The following is a 19,954-nucleotide window of genomic DNA, read 5'->3' on the forward strand; positions in this document are numbered from 1 at the left end:
CGTTAAATATTGGATATCTCATTGTGAACGGATCAGATTAGATGCTATTTTTAAATATACAATTAAATCGGATCGAATATTTGATGAGGTACTTAAAAATTCAATATACACAACATCCAATCGAACTAATTAATATTTTTATTTAGTTTGAATGTGTAATTAAGTTTTATGTTGTTATAAATCAGAATTAAACCAATAAATATACATGAAATACATTTAACGGATAGAACCGATCAAATTCAACATCTATTGGATTGATTAGATGATTGAAATTAATTGGATCAAATTGGATTATAAAATCTAACATCCAATATATAATTAGATCGGATCCAGATGGGCACTAAAAATATTGGATGTGGTCTAATGAACACCTTTACTTGTACGTGAAAAATTATTTAATTGTTTTTTTTTTAAAGTAATGACCAATAATTTTGAAAGTTCGTGCATGTCGTGCTGGTCCAACTCATATTTATTTTTGATCTTCAAAAAATAAGGCATATCGTGTCATGCTAATATTTATAAAAGGTAGGTCGGTACGACTCGTAGGTTCGGTATTTTCGTGTTGTGCTCGGATTCGTGTCGTGCTTTACTCGTGACGACCCGCATTTTTTAAACAGACTAGCCCGTTTTCATATTCGGGCTTACATTTGTACTTTGCTTTTTTATATTTTTTTTACAATTACTAAATTATATGTATATTTTATAGCTTTAGTCAATGGCGGCCCTAGGCCCTAGGCATAGGCGGGCTAGGCCTGCGCCTAGGGCCCACTCATTTTAGAGACCCAAATAAAAAAATGGGAAACTTACAAAAATACTGGAATTTGGATTAACTTTTACAAAAATACTGTCACACAAAAATCTTTTCAAAAATACTGTGTTTTTTATAAAACATCAGTAGAACACAAAACAGAACAACTCAAAACAACAGTAGAACAACTAAAAAATACCAGTAGAACAACAGTGAAAACTTAATACAGTATACTGCAGTATAAAACTTATAAATAAACGCAGTAAAAAAGTAAAAAATACCGCCTGACAGTATTTTTGTAAAAAAATGACAAAAGTTAGAATACCATGTAAATTTCCCTAAAAAAATATCCTTTAAAAAATATACATATATTTTTTTAATAATTTTTAAAAATACCATCTATCTTTATAGTGGGCCCAAATTTTTTTTTTTGCCTATGACCCATTTCAACTCAGGGTTGCCCCTGACTTTAGTAGTTATATTTATATAACTTTTGAATAATATTTTACAAATAATCATATTAAAAAATTATTAACAACATTAGAATTTGAATATTTACTTGTAAATACTCAAATTTGTATATCACACCCTTTAAATAAATTAATATATAATCTTAATGTTTCATGTTGTAATAGTTTTAATTATATAATTATAATATTTAGTATTATATTTAAATTTTATTATTATTTTAATTTATTTATAATTAATAAATTCATATATTATTATTATTTTTAATATGTCGTGTCGTATGTTTTGGGCTTGTCGTTGTAGAGGTGAAAATTTTGTGAAGTCCTTTTATTTAATATGTAATTTTTTTTTGTGTAATTGAACTGTTTTAATTACATTAATTTCGTGCATTTATTGCTAATTTTCTTCTAAGAAAATATTCATTTTCAGTTGGCTACTTTCTTATTTAGGAAACTTCTTCTAAGAGAAATAATTCTCTTATGGAAAGTTATTTTTATTTGGAATGTTTGACTTTGCTCTTTCACTTTAATAATTTCGGTTGAGTCTTGATAAGATCAGATCACACACAATGTATTTGGTAGGTTTGAAGTCCATATTCATGATCGTGCTCCATTTTGATAAGTTTCCTTTCTAGTCCTGATCTCTTGCTCCAGAGTCTGATTCTAATGCTACAAATCAAGAATTTCTTAGGAAAGTATTGTACAGTTGTGAAATCGATTTTGTGGTTGTCTCTATGGTTGCTATAATCTATAAATAGAACCTAGAGAGTAGCAAATCGATTCACCTTTTCTGGTTTTCATTTTTACATATTTTCTTTTGTGAGCAAAGTGTTCTTTTTGTGAGAACCTAGTTGTTCAGCTAGGTTTTAGTGTTTATGTTTTTGTTCTTATACTGCTCTTAAGATTAGTGGAATAACTTAATTGAACAAGAGAAAGGTCTTTGGTAGAAGACTAGTTCAAGCTTTACTTCGAGAGGAAGTAAGCACTCACACATTAAAGACGAAGGAAGTTCGTTTTTTTGATGGTGTGTTGAAATTAGATTCGTGAAGTGAATTACAAAGGATTGCGGCAAAAATTTAGAGGGAGTCTAAACTTGTTTAAGTCAATTGTATTTGTAATTATTTGAGACTTTACTAATTGATTTCTTTCTCTGGGCATGATCCCGTGGACTAAGAGTGTTCGAAAGAACACTTATACCATGTATAATTCTCTTGTGTCAAGTAATTTTATTTGTTGCTGTGTTTTTATTTCTAGTTCTGGTTTGTTTCTACAAAACTGTGTTCTGCAGTGACAGAATTACATTCTGCTACTGCAGACTGTTATACTTGTATTTTTACTGTTATTTTGTAAAAATTTACTGGCTTTTACAAAAATACAGTTTTTCAATTAGTATCAGAGCAGCCTGGACCACTTGGATTTCAATTGTTTTATTTTCTTAAAAATTTCCATTTCTTGATTTTTTTTAAGCCTGGAATTCTTTCAATTATCGACCTGAGCCAACTAGTAGTTTATTGATCTAACATGATGAGAAGTAACTTAGTCCCGACTCCTCGAGGTTCTGATCCAAAGGCCTAAACCTTTGACTTTCGTTTGTACTTCTGCCCTAGATCGTACTAAGTAAATTTTTAGAGGTACATGGTTGTACGTAATACCCTCAAAGTGAGCTAAGAACCTGGGTTCTTTATCACTTGTAGAAACATACATAAAAATTCAAAAAGACTTTAAACATATTTTTTGGAAATTCCTCTTTTCATAACATTATCTTCGCCAGGGTCGTGCCCTGATACTTACATTTCTTTGAAAATAAAAAAGAAAATTAAAACATGTCGAGTGAAATGAGATCCGGCCGCCTGTAACTACTGATAGTACCAGTGCAGGTGGTCCACATTCCAACCTCATGGAATCTCTGACTCCTCGAGTATTTTCAATTGGTATGTTCCATCACGAACCATATATTGGATTTCATACGGTCCTTCCCAGTTAGGTCCTAGGACTCCCATTACCAGTTCTTGAGATGTCAGAAATACCCTTCTTAAGATGAGGTCCCCAACTTCAAACTTTTAGCTTTTGACTTTTGAGTATAGTACTAGGAAATTTTTCTTTGATACATTTCAATTGGACCTATGATTGCTTTAGAGTTCTTTGATTAAATCCAGTGATTCTTGAAGTAAAAGCATGATTTTGGGTGGGATTATAGGTTTTTCGTCTATGAGATGGTACTGTGATAAATATGTGACAAATAATATTTTGTCAAATTGTATCATATAATATAGAATTACAAATGTGTATAGACGATGATCAAGAAAGGAATTAAATTGATGAACATAAAACTTGTAAGTCGAATCTCCATTATTCTCATTCTTAAATTAGTAAAATGTATTACTATATAATTGTGTTTTGATATTCTAAAAAAATGTTTTGCTATAAATAAATGATAACTATTATAAATATAGGGACATGATTTTATCCCGTGATATACTTTCACGTAATGTATTTCGTGATGTACGACACCCGTTAGATGGGGGAGTTATTTGATCTAAGGGCTGGGGTTGATTTAGGGGTAATTAGAGTTAAAAAATAGTAACGTACGCTGAGACCTATCTAATGTACCCTAAGACTCATCTAATGTACCACGGATTACATTCAGTAAAAGTACATCACGGGACAAAATCGTGTCCCTATAAATATAAGACTTAATTTTATCATTTATTGGATGTATAAATGGTTCAAAGTCAAAATGGGAGTGATTTGAAACGTTTTGAAAATGAATCGATAAAAGTTGAGAAAATATAAGTAGTAACTATTTACTATAGTTTTCAGGATGTCATTTTATACTTTTTTGGATGTTTGGAAATATTTCAACAACTAAAATTACCTTCAAATCACTAGTAACTGTGTAATTACTAGGTAAGGTAATTACTAGGGTAGTAATTACACAGTTTAGTAATTACACTATATTTTAAAATGCAATGTGTGTTTGGATATGAGGTGGTAATTACATATGAATTCCTAATATCTTGTTTGGCAAAATAGTTAGTAATTACATAGGAAAATAATATTTTTTAATAGCTAATGTTTAATATGGAAAGTTTTTAGTAATTACACAGTGTAATTACATGTTCTTCTTCTCTTTGTTTCTTATGTTGCAAAATATTGTAATATCTCTCTTCCTCTTCCCACATAACCTTTGATTTTATATTTATTTGCAAATTACAATATTGAGTTTTGGTTGTAATCTTCTATTTTTTTATTAGCATTTAAAATAATTTGATTAATTGATATATTAAAATAAAGAATATAATTGTCTCAAAATTTATAATTGTGTTTATTTGTATACGAGAATACTTAGTTAGATTAAATCTCATAAATTGTTGTGAAAAAATTAAATTATTAATTTATAATTTCACTGTATTAAGATTGAAGAACATGTAAAATAAACCTTAACTTTCACCTTATAAAATAATGATATATATATATTTTTTTTCCAATAAAAATAATTGCACTTTTTTCTTAAAAAATAATTGTTGTTGATAAGTCAAATGAAAAAGCCAAAGGCCTTGAAGAAGAACTAAAATGATTGTGAGGTCTCTCCGTGCATAGAGTGAACGGAATATAGTGAGGTTTTGTCTTTTGACATGGTGGGTTTGTCTCTTTGATTTTGTTTAGTTTTGTTGAGTTTTTGTCTGGTTTTTTACGGTGGTGCGAGGACTGGTTGAGAGGGCGTTTATGATGGCAGCAGAGTATGGTTTTGAGGATCTTGGTGGTAGCTTGTCGATCATCCCACTCGAGGAGGAGGAGGAGCCAGCAGTTCAATACGACAGGTCGTTGGTTGATGATGCCGAGGTCGATACTCGGTGGAGCATAGTTGGTCGATTTCTTACGGACACTCCGATCGACTTCATGGCGATGCAAAACTTGATGGCGGTGCTATGGAAGCCAGGTATGGGTATGTATGTGAAAGATTTGGGAGCAAATAGATTTATTTTTCAATTCTATCATGAGATAGATATTCAGCGGGTCATTGATCATAGTCCATGGACGTTCAAAAACGCTCTGTTAATCTTTGAAAGATTGAAAATCGGGGATGTTCCGAGGGCGTTGCGGCTGCATCACCTCGAAATATGGGTTCAATTGCATGATATTCAGGCGGGTTTTAAGACGGAAAGGGTGGTTTCGGACGCTGCGAACTATATCGGAAGCTTTGTTAAAACTGATGAGAATAACTTCAATGGTGTTTGGAGGGAATATCTCAGGGTGCGGGTTCGGATCGATATCGAGAAGCCATTAAAACGGCGGATGAAGTTGCAGCTAACCGGTGGTGAGTGGTTTTGGATAAATTTTCGTTATGAATTTGTGCCGACTTTTTGTTTTATTTGTGGAGTTATAGGCCACACCGATCAATATTGCTCTAGGTTATTTATCCAACCTATTGCTTCTATTGTCAAACCGTATGGTTCGTTCATGAAGGCGGTCCCTCGGAGAACACAATATGCTATGGGATCTAAGTGGCTCCGATCGGCGTCTGGAGGGGCTGGGAATTTTGGTGCGTCGGCCTCTGGTGGTGCTGGGAGTTCTGGTACGTCGGGCCATGTCCAGCAAGGTGGTGAGGTTTTCCAGCCGAGAGGAGATAGGAGATTGAATGCCCCTGATTTTCGGAGTGAACAGCAAGGAGAAATATCACAAATGGGGGGTCAAAGATTGATGCATGGGAATAGGGATGTGGTTGGTGGCCATGCAAGATTCATGGGAATTAGTGCCGTGAATAGTGATGTAGTTGATGGGGGGGATATATTAGGAAGTAATGGATTTAATGAGGTGGCAGCTGATTGTGATATTGATGAGGAAGGAATGATTTTCCTTGAAACTAAAAGGAAAAGGTTGGGCCAAGAGCTTCCTAGTGGGCCGAATGGGCCTTTGGAGAATAATAACATGATTTTGGGCCAGGAGAATGGGGCTCAATCAAAAAACGATTTATTGGCGGGCTCGTTCGATCGGGTTCGCCACTCCTCATGAGTATATTGAGTTGGAATTGCCATGGGCTTGGGAACCCAGGGACTTTTCAATTCCTTAAAGATATTATTTATCAAAAGAAACCCACTTTTATTTTTCTTTGTGAAACTTTAAGTTTGAAACCTCGGTTGGAGTTACTTTCTTCTCAACTTGGGTATGAAGGTATGATCTCGGTGGATGCGTAAGGTAGGAGTGGTGGCTTAGCTATGTTGTGGAAAGAGCAAACTGATGCGGAGGTTAGAGGTTTTTCTCAGAACCATATTGATATGATTGTTCACCATAATAATTTGTTTGACTGGCGACTTACGGGTTTTTATGGGGAACCAAACCGGGCTCTTAGAAGGAATACTTGGAATCTTATGCGAACATTGAAAGAAGAATCGACTCTCCCTTGGTGTATTATTGGTGATTTGAATAATGTGCTGAGTCAAGTGGATAAACGAGGTGGAAATCCCTATCCTAATTCTCTTCTTGAAGGCTTTCAACAAGCACTTGCGGATTGTGATTTAGTGGACTTGGAGTTGGTTGGTCATTAGTTCACTTGGGAAAAGGGTAGGGATTCTGATAATTTTATTGAGGTCCGGTTGGATAGAGCTCTTGCCAGCTCGGGTTGGAATGATTTGTTTCCTAGTTCTCGGTTGATTAATCTTTTGTTCACCACTTCTAATCACTGCCCGTTGCTTCTTGATCCTTTTTTTCGGGTTTCTGCTCGTTCTAGTAAAGTTTTCCATTTTGAGAACGCTTGGCTTCGTGAAGAGAATTGTTTTTCCATCATTCAGGAACAATGGGGCGGCTGCACTTCTAACGACATTGTTGATAAGATTGTGGCGGTTCAGGAACCTCTTGCAACTTGGGGAAATGATTTGACGGGGAACTTTAAAGAGAGGATTCAAAGCTGCAAAAGAAGAATTGGTGCTCTGAAGAATTGTTCTGATAGTGCCTCAGTTGCTGAGTACCATGCTGCTAAAAAATAGCTGGCTGAGATTTATCATCAAAAAGAATTTTTTTGGCGTCAGCGTTCTAAGCAATTATGGTTGAAAGAAGGGGCCAAAAATACTAAATATTTTCATGCTGCTGCTAGCTCTCGCCGCAAAAACAATTTCATTCATCAGCTGCAGAATGAGGCAGGGGATTGGGTTAAGTGGGAGTCTGGATTACCTCAGGTAATGGTTCACTGTTTCACTGATATTTTCCATTCATTGGGGTCTCATGATAATGATGTCCTGGATAAGATTCAGCCTTCGATAAGTGCTGATGATAATGCTATGTTGCTTCAACCGGTTTTGGAAGAGGAAGTTCGCTCAGCGGTGTTTCAAATGCATCCTGATAAGTCTCCGGGTTCTGATGGGATGACTCCTGCGTTTTATCAGAAGTGCTGGCATATTGTGGGTCATGATGTTGTTCGACTTATTCATAATTCTTTTCGGGATAAGGTGATGCCTAAGGATCTTAATGCTACTAATCTTGTGCTTGTTCCAAAAAAGAAACTGCCTGTAGTTATGGGAGACTTGAGACCTATTGCTTAGTGTAATGTGCTTTACAAAGTTATTTCAAAAGTTTTGGCTAACCGTCTCAAAGGATTATTGTCTAAGGTGATTTCTGAGTTTCAGAGTGCATTCATTCCGGGTCGCCTCATTACGGATAATGTTCTTGTCTCGTTTGAGATCCTCCACTACTTGAGACGTAAACAACAGGGAAAGCAAGGTTGTATGGCTCTTAAGTAGGATATGAGTAAGGCTTATGATAGAATGGAGTGGTCTTTTTTGCATGCTATTTTACTTCGCATGGGATTCTCGATTGACTGGGTAATGATAATAATGGAATGTCTGCATACTATCTCTTACAACATTGTCCATGGGGGAGAAGTGCTAGGGCCGATTGTCCCAACTAGGGGGATTCGTCAGGGTGATCCTATTTCTCCTTATCTTTTCATTATCTGTGCGGAAGGTCTCTCAGCTCTTATTCGACTTTATGAAGAGAAGAAATAGATTCATGGTTGCCGGGTGGCTCGTAGAGCTCCTTACGTCACTCATATGCTGTTTGCTGATGATAGCTTTCTTTATTGCTCGACCACTATGGAGGAGGCTCAATGTGTTTTGGAGTTGCTGCATAAGTTTGAGGAGGCTTCGGGTCAGAAGGTAAATCTTAATAAGTCTTCTGTATTTTTTAGCTCCAACACGGTTGATAGTGTTCGTTCTGGTATTTTGTCTATCCTTCATATGCGTGCTGCTGATGAGAATAGTTTTTATCTGGGTCTACCGAGCGTGGTTGGACGAAATAAGAACGTGGCTTTTGGTTTCTTGAAAGAGAAGGTTAGGAAGCGTATTCAGAATTGGGATAGTAAATTGTTGTCGAGAGCGGGTAAGGAGGTTCTTTTGAAGTCTGTGATCCAATCTTTACCTTCTTACACCATGAGCGTCTTTTTGGTTCCCCTTGAAATTTGTAAAGACATTGATCGCCTTATGGGAAGATTCTGGTGGCATTCCAAGACTTCTCAAGGTGGTGAATTCATTGGAAAAGCTGGGATAAGATGTGTCTTCATAAGCATAAAGGTGGTTTGGGCTTTCGAAATTTGAGGGATTTTAATTTAGCTATGTTGGGTAAGCAAGGTTGGCGGCTATTAACCAATCCGACTTTGCTTGTGGCCCGTGTTTTTAAAGCTAGATATTATCCCCAAGATTCTTTTCTGAATGCTGGGTTGGGAGCTAATCCGAGTTATGCGTGGCGAAGTTTATTTGAAGCGTAGGATGTGGTTAAATTGGGTGCTAGATGGCGTGTGGGGTCTGGTTCTTTGATTTCTGTTCTTCATCAGCAGTGGCTCCCTTCTGTGGATAATCCCTATGTGGTTTCTTCTCATGAGGCTCTTCAGGGTTGTTATATTTCTAATCTTCTTCAGCCTGATCGAATGTGTTGGGATTTAGAGCTTTTAGAGGATTTATTTGAGTCTAGAGATGTGGATCTCATTTGTAAAATCTCGCTGCCTGCATTGCCTGAACTTGATACATGGTATTGGTCGTTTGAAACTTTTGGTGATTATTCGGTAAGGAGTGCCTATCGTGCTTTACAAGTGCGTAATGGAAGATGGAATTCGCAGGATAATTCTGGCTTTTGGAGAAAGTTTTGGTACTTAAAACTTCCTCCTAAAGTTAAGAATTTGCTTTGGAGGGCTCTTACCAATTGTCTTCCAACCCTAGTCTCTCTTCAAACTAAGCGGGTTCATGTTTACAGTATTTGTTCTTTGTGTAATTTTGAACCCGAAACCACTTTTCATATTATGGTTGGGTGTTCTTTTACCAAAGCTTGTGTGGAGCGAGGTTTGGGTATGTTGGTTAACATTGGGGATGAGGAGTTTGGTGGCTGGTTCGAGAATTTTTGTAATACTCATTTAGGTGAGGATATTGAGAAGCTGGCCATGATTCTTTGGAGTGTGTGGGGGGCTCGCAATGATTTACTTTGGAATGATAAGGCTATTTCTGTGGAAAGAGTTGTTTCATCTGCAATTACGTACCTTGAACTTTGGAAATTGGCTCAAAATAACAATGGAGGAGCTTCGTCCTCTTCTGGTCAGCCTCGTGCTGGTGTTGAGCACTGGATTAAACCGTTTTTGGGAGAGTTGAAGGTTAATTGTGATGCTGCTATTTTTTCTGGAGAAAGGAGTCATGGGTTGGGATGGATTGCTAGAGATCATGCTGGGTTGTGCTTTGCTGCTGCTGCAATCAAGCTCCGAGGTGAGATTGACCCTGTTGTTGCTGAGGCGTTCTCCATGAAGGAGGCTTTGAGTTGGGTTAAATCTTCCTGGGAAGACGGCAAGACTGTTGAGAACTTTTGTATTACAGCGGTGATTTTGGAGTCGGATTGTCTTGTGTTGGTGAATGCTATCAATAGCAAGAGCCATATTCTTTCTCCTCTTGGTCTTATTATTTCGGATTGTATTCATCTTATACGATCCTTGTCTAATTTTCATGTTTCAGTTCAGTTTGTTAAACGATCTGGGAACCAAGCGGCTAACTGGTTAGCTCGTTCTTCTGGTTCATGTCCTGATCGTATTTCCAGTAGGGGGTCTGTCCCTGCTGGTTTGGAAGCTATTTTATTAGCTGATTTGCTTTAATGAAAGTTGCAATCTTTGTTTCAAAAAAAAAAAAAATTGAAGAACATGTTTAGAGTTAAATTTTTTTTAAAGGTTTTAAGATTGAATTGAATGTGGTTGGTTGTGTGTGAGAATATTTAGTTAGATTAATTGTAACTAAATTACATTATTTAATTGAGCACATAAATCTCATAAATTATTATAAAAAATTAATCTTATTACTACAATAATTATTTTTCCGACTTAAAATTATTTAACCTCATACCAAACATAAAAATGTGAAGGATAATCATTCCCATAAAATATTACATCATACCACAAAGTACCATACTCAATAAATGGTTGTAATTATCAAAATAATAACTAATTATCTTGTGTAAGTAATATAAATCCCTATTAAAGACGTATCCAACTAAAACAAGCAATTTTAATTATTTAAAATGCTTTTGTGGAGAAATAATAATTAAGAAAATATAAAAGATTAAAAGAGTTGAGCTATGAATGGCAAATGGGGATACATATCTTATCCATAGGCGGACCCACATTGTAGCGAGAGGGGGCAGTCGCCCCCCTGAAAAAAAAATCGAGAAAAAAATGTATATGTATTTTAATTAGTTACAACATATATTTGTATTAAAAGATGATATTTATAGACATAATAGTAACCTTGGTGTAATGGTTAAGGTAGTTGGTAAATAGGTTAGAGGGTAAAGGTTCAAACCCCACTAACTACACTTTATATTTTCTTTTTAAATTTATTTACGCCCCCCTCACTTTAAATTCTGAACTTACCATATTTCTTTGTATTAGTATGAGGTACTAGTATAGCATGCCATTAGAAAAAAAATCTATTTTATCATTTGGTCATTGAAAAAATTAAAATAAGAGACATATACAACAAAAGCATTAGATTATTACCTTTATAATACTTACTTAAGTATTTAAATTATTCCATTTAAAAAGAAAAAGAAAAAAAAAAGATTCAAATTACATTTTCAATTTGTGGCAAAATATTCAAATGCTACTATTTGTAGCACTTAATTATCCGTATATATAATGTCAAATTTACTTGTCACTTAAGTAGTTTTGCTTAAAAATAATAGTTTAAGTATTTCAGCTTATAAATATAATTTATATATATTTCTTATAAAAATAAATATAATATATTTTGTTAGAAGATAAATATAATAATTTGATTTTTTTTTATTTATACGACAGCTAAATTCTTTTTTATACAAATTCAGTAAGTGATTTTTATTGCATTAATATGAATATAAGTTTTTATTTTGCAAAACTAGGGTTGAAGCCATGCACCATCTCCAAAGGATGTGATTTCAACAAAGAAGAAAGAAAGAAGAAAAAAAGTAGTCTAAAGCTTCACATACGTAATTGTCTCCTTTGGCTCTGGCAAGTTTTTGACAACTATTGTCAGAGTTACTGACCTTTGGCTTAGGGAGAATGATTGAGAGGAAGAAGAAGAAAGGTTACGATTTATGTTGCAATTTAGGATGCGAAGGGAGCACAGTTAAGATTGTGATATGGTTTAATGGTTATTTAGGGTTGCAATTTAGGTTGCGACTGAGCATGACTAAGATTACGATATGGCTTAATGATGATTTAGAATTACAATTTAGGTTGCAACTGAGCATGACTGAGATTGCAATATGGCTTTATAGTGATTTAGGGTTGCAATTTGGGTTGGAATATTGGTTGCAATTCGTGTTGCAATATCAGTTGCGAGTATTCAGTTTTGTTTAGAAAATTAATGGAAGCTTCATGTTGTGTCTTGCGATTTAGGTTGTGACTAGGCATGGTTGACATTAAAATATGATTTAATGGTAATTTAGGGTTACACTATCGGTTGCGACTTCGGTTCTGCTTTTGAAATCAATGAAATTTCACAGTGTTCTTGAACGATCACAGAGAAGAGAGAATGATTCATAGGATGAAGAAAAATGGGCTAAAAATTGAGATATATGTTTGATGATGGTTTAGGGTTGTAAAATATGTTGCGAATTTTGTTTTGATTTTGGAAGAAACCAAGCTTCATTTTCTGAGGTAGAGAGCAACTATACGTCTAGGAAGAAGAAGAAGAATAAAGATAATTATTTTAGGCCACACCTTCAAGTTGGGGAGATTTAAATGTAAGAAAGAACAAGAATTCATTGCACAAGAAAATAAAAGTGATTTATGAAGAAATCATAAAATAAAAATAAGTTTATGCTTAAAAGTAAAAGTGATTAAAAAAATTATATATAAATAGAATAGTAAAATAAATAAAGTATAAATAGAAAAAAAAAATTAATAAAAAGACATACATGTGGTAACTTTCTTATTTGTTTTATGTAGTAATTAGAATTACTCGTGAATTCACAATACAGATATCCATAATCGCCACAGGAACTTCCTCAAACTAAGATAGCTCATCGTCTAACCGAAAGGCATGCCTTGCTGAATGATGAGCTGCTAAAATAAGCGAGCCACATGAGATAAAACTTCTCCCAAAAATTTAAACAATAAAGCTATAACGTAATCAAACATCACATCAGAAGAGCTAGAGTTTTAGCATTGTAGCCCTAAAATACTATCTGAGACATCTCAAAATAAAAACAAAAAAATAAATAAATAAATAAATTGTATTTGAATGGCTACCTACAAAAAACAATAAATCAATAAAATACTAAATTCTCATAAAACCTACAAAATATATATAAAAAAATAGAAGGAGAGTGCATTGAACGTCCAGGAATTCCTAATCCTTGGAAGTTCCAACATAATATTTTCATTTTTCTTTCGATGACCTTGAATATCAAGGCTCGTCGCTTCCACAACAAAATTGGGAGAAGATAAATCAATAGAATCAGAAATATCATTCTCCACCAATCTCTCCCCTATTAGACTAAGCAAAAGAAAACTCACCCGAAATCACATAATCATCAATACCAGTACCTTCTTCCAATCGAGACATCCCCTCACTGATACTCATTATTCCCAAACGTTGAGCTTTAATCTTGAACGATTCTTTCTGTATCTGCAATTTAGCAGCGACATTACCAATGAAATTCCTAGAATTACAGCTGTCAACAATAATAGCCGCCTCTATGTCGAAAGCAAAATCATCCTTTGAGCTATCAGAACCCCCCACAACCCCTTCTCCATTGTTTTTTTAATTGTCTCCCTTCACTTCTAAAAATTTCCTCCCCTACCTCTCCATTTCTTTTCTATTGAATTGCATCGGTCCTAGTTACACTCTTCTTCTCTGACAATTTCACCAATCTTTTCTTTGAGCTTCTCTTCCATTTTGACAAGGATTTAATTTCACTATCAACTACTTTACCCTCATTAATTCTTCTGTTTGAAGTTAAACCATTTCTCAAATCCAACCCAGAGTCCATTCCTAGAAGTCCAGTCCAAATTACAATTAATAAGAATAGTAGCCCCACTACTAGAAGCCAAGCCCATAACCAACTTATCCATAACTTTGATATGTTGACCCAAAGTTTTACTATAGAACCCTATTTCAGTCGTATTACCCAATGTCAAGTTTTGTTGTGTCATCTCACAACTTTGACCCATCATCACGTGTAACACCCTAACTACCTTAGGCGTATTACGTGATTTTTAAACGTACTGTGCAGCTCGTTGCTAATCAACGAGGTTTATGGAAAAACGTGATTAATTAAAATTTTGCTTTTTGATTAAACTTGTAAAATATATTACAAAAGACTCGGGATCCCGATTATAAAAATATTTACAAAAAGTTTAACTGTTTAACTATTACATCAAAATAAAAGTCGTCTAACGACAGTTACAAAAATTCAGCCCTGCTGTCCCGAGGATCGTACGCTCCAGGCCTAACCGCCCCGACATGTACAATCTCATAAGCTCGCTCACGGTCCATCAGCTATAGCCTTGCCTTTACCTACACATGAACATAAACTGTGAGTCGACAGACTCAGTAAGAAAAGCATAATAATATCATACATAAATCTAACTGCCGTGTCCAACACGATACTGAGTCCCGCTACTGCCATGTCCAACATGGTACTGAGCCACTACTGCCATGTCCAACATGGTACTGAGTTCTGAACGTTCATAGGGACGGTACTATTGACACGTAACAACCTGATCGGTCGAACCGGTCATACTCCGGCTGCTGGTCATACTCCAGCCTGTACCGACGTGTTACTATATCCTCCTGATCGGTCGAACCGGTCATACTCCATTTGCTGGTCATACTCCGGCCTGTACCGACGGGATACGTCAATAGCACGGAACCACCAACCAAGTGTCGACTGATCGGTCAACCGGGTCATACTCCGCCTTGGTCATACTCCAGCCTGTACCGACGTGACAGGGTTGGATGGTTCGAAGCCAACATACATAACTAATGTAATCTAATAGGCTTCCTACATGCACGCTAAACATGTAATCTACATATGCATACTGTTATACTAATCTTACCTGGATTCCGATTTCAGGTGTGCCTGTCAACCTGACTGGAACTGAAGCTGAGCGGCGGATTACTGGCTCCTAAACCATAAAAATCACAACGCTATAAGTGACACGCTAAATCACTTCCCGGGGACTAAAACTAAGAACTAAAAGTTTCCCTATCGATAAAAAGCATGGCAATACCCCCTAAAACATAAAAACGAGGAAAACTAGGGTCCCTGAATTTTCCCCAACCGGTAGACCGGTTGCCCAACCGGAATTCCGGTTCTGGAAAATTCAGAACCCTCATCCGGAATTCCGGATGTGCAACCGGAATTCCGGTTCCTCGCAGGCAGCCAACTAAAATTTTCATAACTCGACCAATTCAACCCCAATTGGTACCAAACTTTCCAGACCTGCTCTAAACACCCCAAAGAACAATTCTAAGGCCTCAAAACCACCCAGAAAACACATATACAAAAATCACCATTAAAGACCAAGCTTTGAGTTCCAAAACTCAAACTTGGTTAAATCCACTAACATGCATCCAAACCTAGTTAATTCTACTCAAATAAGCTTGAAATAGCTTCTGAAAACACACAAGAACATCCAGCAACTTCACAGAAACAAAATGAACCATTTCACTCAAAAATCACATATTTGCATAGGAAATTCAAAGCTTTAAACAACACCACTAGCATGCATTAAAACCTATATAATCCATCCATTTAAAACCTAATTAAGCTACTGGAAACAACAATTAAACACAGCAATAATAACAGCCACAAAAGCATGCATTTTACTCAACTTTTTCATCATTTTTTTCATAATTTTAAGGAAGAAATCAAGAGAGCTAACCTAGCTTGGAAAAATGCTTAGATTTGGATGAGAATCCACTTGAAAATTTGAGCAAAACCCAGCTCCAAGCACTCACATGCACAGCCGAAATGGAGAGGAAAAAGGGAGCTTTTCTTTTCAAAGTTTTCTTCTAATTTTTGTTAAGTGTTGAAAATGAAATAAAATAAAAGAATGAAGCCACTTAACTATTTTATTTCAGCCATTAAAACACATAAAATAACTATTTAAATTCAAATAAACAATTCACATAAGACAAAACACTAATGGGGCAAAAAGACCATTTTGCCCCTTTACCATAAAATCACATAAATCAAACTAAAGGGGTATTTTTGGGAAATTCTAAATTCCCGGCCATTCCCGACATTCCCAATGTCTAAAACCCGTCCCCAAATTACTAACATACTAAGTTGTGATTTCTACTGAGTCAAACGCCGAGTTCCAAAATACCGGACACCGGAAATGCAAAATATGCAAGCTACTGAATAACATAATCATGCATTTCAGAATTCCATAAATAACAGTAATAAATTATTTAAATAGCTATAAATAATTTCATAATTAAACATAAACAACTGCTAATTTCCAAATTAACTAAGCGAGCTTTACATCACGTGTACTTGCCCTATTGGTCCATCTGACATTTCCAAATCTACCTCATCAGCCAAGTCATGCATAATTTTATCTTTCCCACATTGCTTATTCAGTTTCAGATTGAATGATTAGCAGTTACATATCCCTCACCTCCACGATCACCTATTCCTTCCCACCATAATTGTTTCGAACCTCCAATCCCACCACCCATCCTAACACTTTGCTGCTCACCATTGGAAATCACTACCCGACTAGCGAAGTGATGAGAATCAGCTACTACCCTCACATTTAGGTACTTCCTGCCACCTTCATCAAAACAACCCTTCCTTGGATTATCCGTCTTTAGCCAATCCCCATATAACGGAACTATCTTCCCCTTCACATCCTTAACAACCACCATTTCCTACTCACAACCACCTTCTTCATGACCCCACCACCCACATCGATAACATATCATTGGCAAGAAATTAAACTTGAATTTGACCCAACACCTTTCCATCCACCGAAAGATGTTTCTTAACGAACACTAGTTTCATAATTGGTATAAAGAGATTGACTCTGACTTCCCTCTTCATCAACATTCTGGTAGGACTAGCCCAATTCAAGACTTGTATTTGCCTTACTAAACTTGTGAGATGTCGAGCATTATTCTCAGTGAGCACTTTAGGATGAAATTTTGTCAATCAAACCCAACATGAAATACCATTCAATTGTGCTTCATCTCAAAGACCAGAAGTTGGCTACTCTTCGCCAATAAGGATACCAACTTTAAATGTCCAAGGCATTCTCTTAAGCACTTGCTGAAACAAGATCTCATCGTTAAAAGAGAACCCTGCAAAAATTGCACATCCCACCTTTCTTTCCTTTTCCAAATCCTACTAAACTCATTTTTAATAAACTTATCATTACATTTGCGTGGAGCTAACATCCTACCACCAAAGGACAATTTGTCCATAGTCACCCTAGGCTTAGTACACTCCCATTTCTCCTTATCAGATTCCACAACCACTGTCAACATATTTTTACTATTCACAGTCTCCTCTAAATTCTTTTTTGAGTTATCCGAAATCACTATGACAATACTATAAAACCACTCCAAACCACAAACAATTCACGCAAGCAATAGTCCTAAGACCACCATGTAACACCGATGTCTACGACACACAAAGAGAAAAAAATGTTTTCAAACATTTACTGGATTTAACTTAATATTAAAGAGTAATGTATATTGTCATAAATGAACTAATATTTTTTTTAACAAATATATAAAACTCTAATTTTGGAAATGAACAGTTAATTACTAATATCTTTCTAAATTTATTATATTTAGTAAATTTGGAATTGCAAATTGGCATCATTTTAGAAAAATATTAAATAAAGCAATTCCAAAAACAAAATGAAATTGATTATGAACACGGTTATTAATTCGAACTAAGTAGGATTATTAACCCGACCCGAAGCTAAGTATTAATCATAAAATAATTTATGTAATTATATATAATCAATTTTTTTAACATCATCACTTTGCTTAAAAAAAGAAAAGAAAACAACTAACACAATTCAATATAATAATTTACAGATAAATAAGTAATATTAGATACACTTAAACTTTTAATCAATTAGAAATACTAGTATTCTTTTAAATTTTGAGATTTAAATTAATTACTCTTTTTTTTTTACAGATACTCATTACTTTTTTTTTTTTAAAGGAAGTTACTCATTTCTACTAATAAAAGATGTTACCCATTATTTCAATAGAATAAGCTGTGGCCTGTCTGTAATGTTTTACAGATCTTCCAAACTTAATTTTCTTAAAAAAAAAACCCATAATTAAATATTTTTTTTTGTTGACACTCTATTTTACATTTTAAAGTTAAAAAATAATTAAAGAAAAAAAAAAAGAAAGGTCGTGGAAGGAGGTAGCCGTACTGCAATGAAGACAGGGAATGCCTTAAAACGTGTGTATAGCTGGTTGATGACGTCATTTCTTACGCCAGCCATGATACCAGACAATTTGCCAACACCAAACCCGTGAATATAGGCATCGCCCAATAAAAAAACGACACGTAATAACTTTTAATATTTACACTTACAATTATAATTCCGAAATTACCCCAAATCCCATGCCTGTTTTTCCTTTATAACCCCTTCTCTTCTTCTGCCCTAACCTTCCTTCTTTCGCTTCGCATCTCAATTCGCATATTCCCTCTTTTCTTCAGCTAAGTTTCTCTTTCTCTCTCTAGCTGTTTCCTTCGTTTCTTTTGATTTAGCTTTTCTTTCTTTCTTTGATTGAGATTTTGTTTTCAAAGTTGTATAAATATTTGGTCTTTCATCGGAAAAATCATAATCTAGGGTTTCAAATTAGGGGTTTTGTTGACTCCTTTCTCTAGATCTATACAATTTGAATTGTTTTTCTGGGTTGTGATTCATATTTGGTGGATTCGTAGACTACGCCAATGAATTTAGATATTCTATGACATTCTCTTCCCTCATGCGGCGGATCCGTTTGCTTCACTCGTTCTCAGTTGTCTTTCTCTACTGGTTCTACGTGTTTTCATGAATTAATCTTCATCGTCATAATCAGTATAATTAAATTTCGTATTCAGTTAATCTGTTTCTTTTAATTTCTGTCCTTTTTTTTTTCCCGTTCCCTGCTTAATTTTCAATTCCGATCCCCAATTTTCCTAATCCAATTCTTAAGTCTCTAATTCAAAAAGAGAACAAAAAAACCCCAAATGTCATCGATTCAACGCCAGGCGAGCTCCGGCTCCGACGGGTCAGCGACGGTGGTCGACGAGAAGAAGAGAAAGCGGATGCTTTCTAACCGTGAATCGGCACGGCGTTCCCGGATGAGGAAGCAGAAGCAGTTAGAGGATCTAACTGGAGAAACGGGTCGATTGCAGATGGCGATTAACCAGATTCAGCAGAGCATCAATGCGAAAGAGCAGGCTTATTCTCAGGTTGAGTCTGCCAACAACGTGTTGAGGGCTCAAGCCATGGAACTCACCGATCGCCTCCGCTCTCTCAACTCTGTTCTCCAGATCGTTGAAGATGTCAGTGGCCTCTCCGTCGATATTCCCGAGATACCTGATCCTCTCATGAAGCCATGGCAGCTCGCCTACCCCATTCAGCCCATCACGGCTTCCGCAGACATGTTTCTCAACTGAATAACGTGTGTCGTTTTACCCTACAATCTATGTCGTTTTGGTTTGGTTTGGCGTAATGTAATGTTCCTACTCTACTATTTGTCAATGTGGTGATTTTAGAGTCGTTTTGGCATTAGGACTTGTCGTTTTTGTGTTTAGCTTATTAGCTTTTCTTTAAAACTCAGTGTCGTTTTGGTTATTGCTGTTTGTCGTTGTACAAAGATTGTATCATTAGCTTATTAATATTATTATGGGTTGTTTGTGCTTCATTTTTCTTTAATTTCCTTTTTGAATTCAAACATTAAAATTTTCAATTATATGATAACCGATAAGGATAACACCACAAATTCGGATTAGCTTACAGCCGCCGGATTTAGTTGGGTGGTTGTATTGTGTAGAATAATATAAAAAGAAATGCTACATTAGATATGAACTTTATCCGAATATTTGACAAATTAGAAAAAGTGAAAGAAAGAAGGAAATTAAGTAGAGACCGCCGTGGAAGACTTGACTTCTTTCTTGTATATCCATATTTATACATAAACACATTCAATTTTTTCTTTTCTAATAATTCATGCAATTTTATTAATAGGAATCATTAAAATTACAGCAA

At 35.4% G+C, this 19,954-nt stretch overlaps 1 protein-coding gene across 1 annotated transcript; it reads left to right on the forward strand.

Moving 5' to 3' along the window:
• Positions 1-18,311: 18,311 nt before the first annotated feature.
• Positions 18,312-19,610, forward strand: LOC133032698 (bZIP transcription factor 53-like). The gene has a single exon (XM_061106851.1). The coding sequence runs from the start codon at positions 18,931-18,933 to the stop codon at positions 19,360-19,362; it is 432 nt and encodes a 143-aa protein (XP_060962834.1). The 5' UTR covers positions 18,312-18,930; the 3' UTR covers positions 19,363-19,610.
• The last annotated feature ends 344 nt before the right edge of the window (positions 19,611-19,954 follow it).

The sequence above is a fragment of the Cannabis sativa genome, chromosome X (genome assembly GCF_029168945.1).
Source record: "Cannabis sativa cultivar Pink pepper isolate KNU-18-1 chromosome X, ASM2916894v1, whole genome shotgun sequence".
Taxonomy (NCBI): domain Eukaryota; kingdom Viridiplantae; phylum Streptophyta; class Magnoliopsida; order Rosales; family Cannabaceae; genus Cannabis; species Cannabis sativa.

Bases quoted from the DNA above. Each gene is read 5' to 3' on its own strand.
- LOC133032698 (XM_061106851.1), top strand. From the start codon at position 18,931: ATGTCATCGATTCAACGCCAGGCGAGCTCCGGCTCCGACGGGTCAGCG.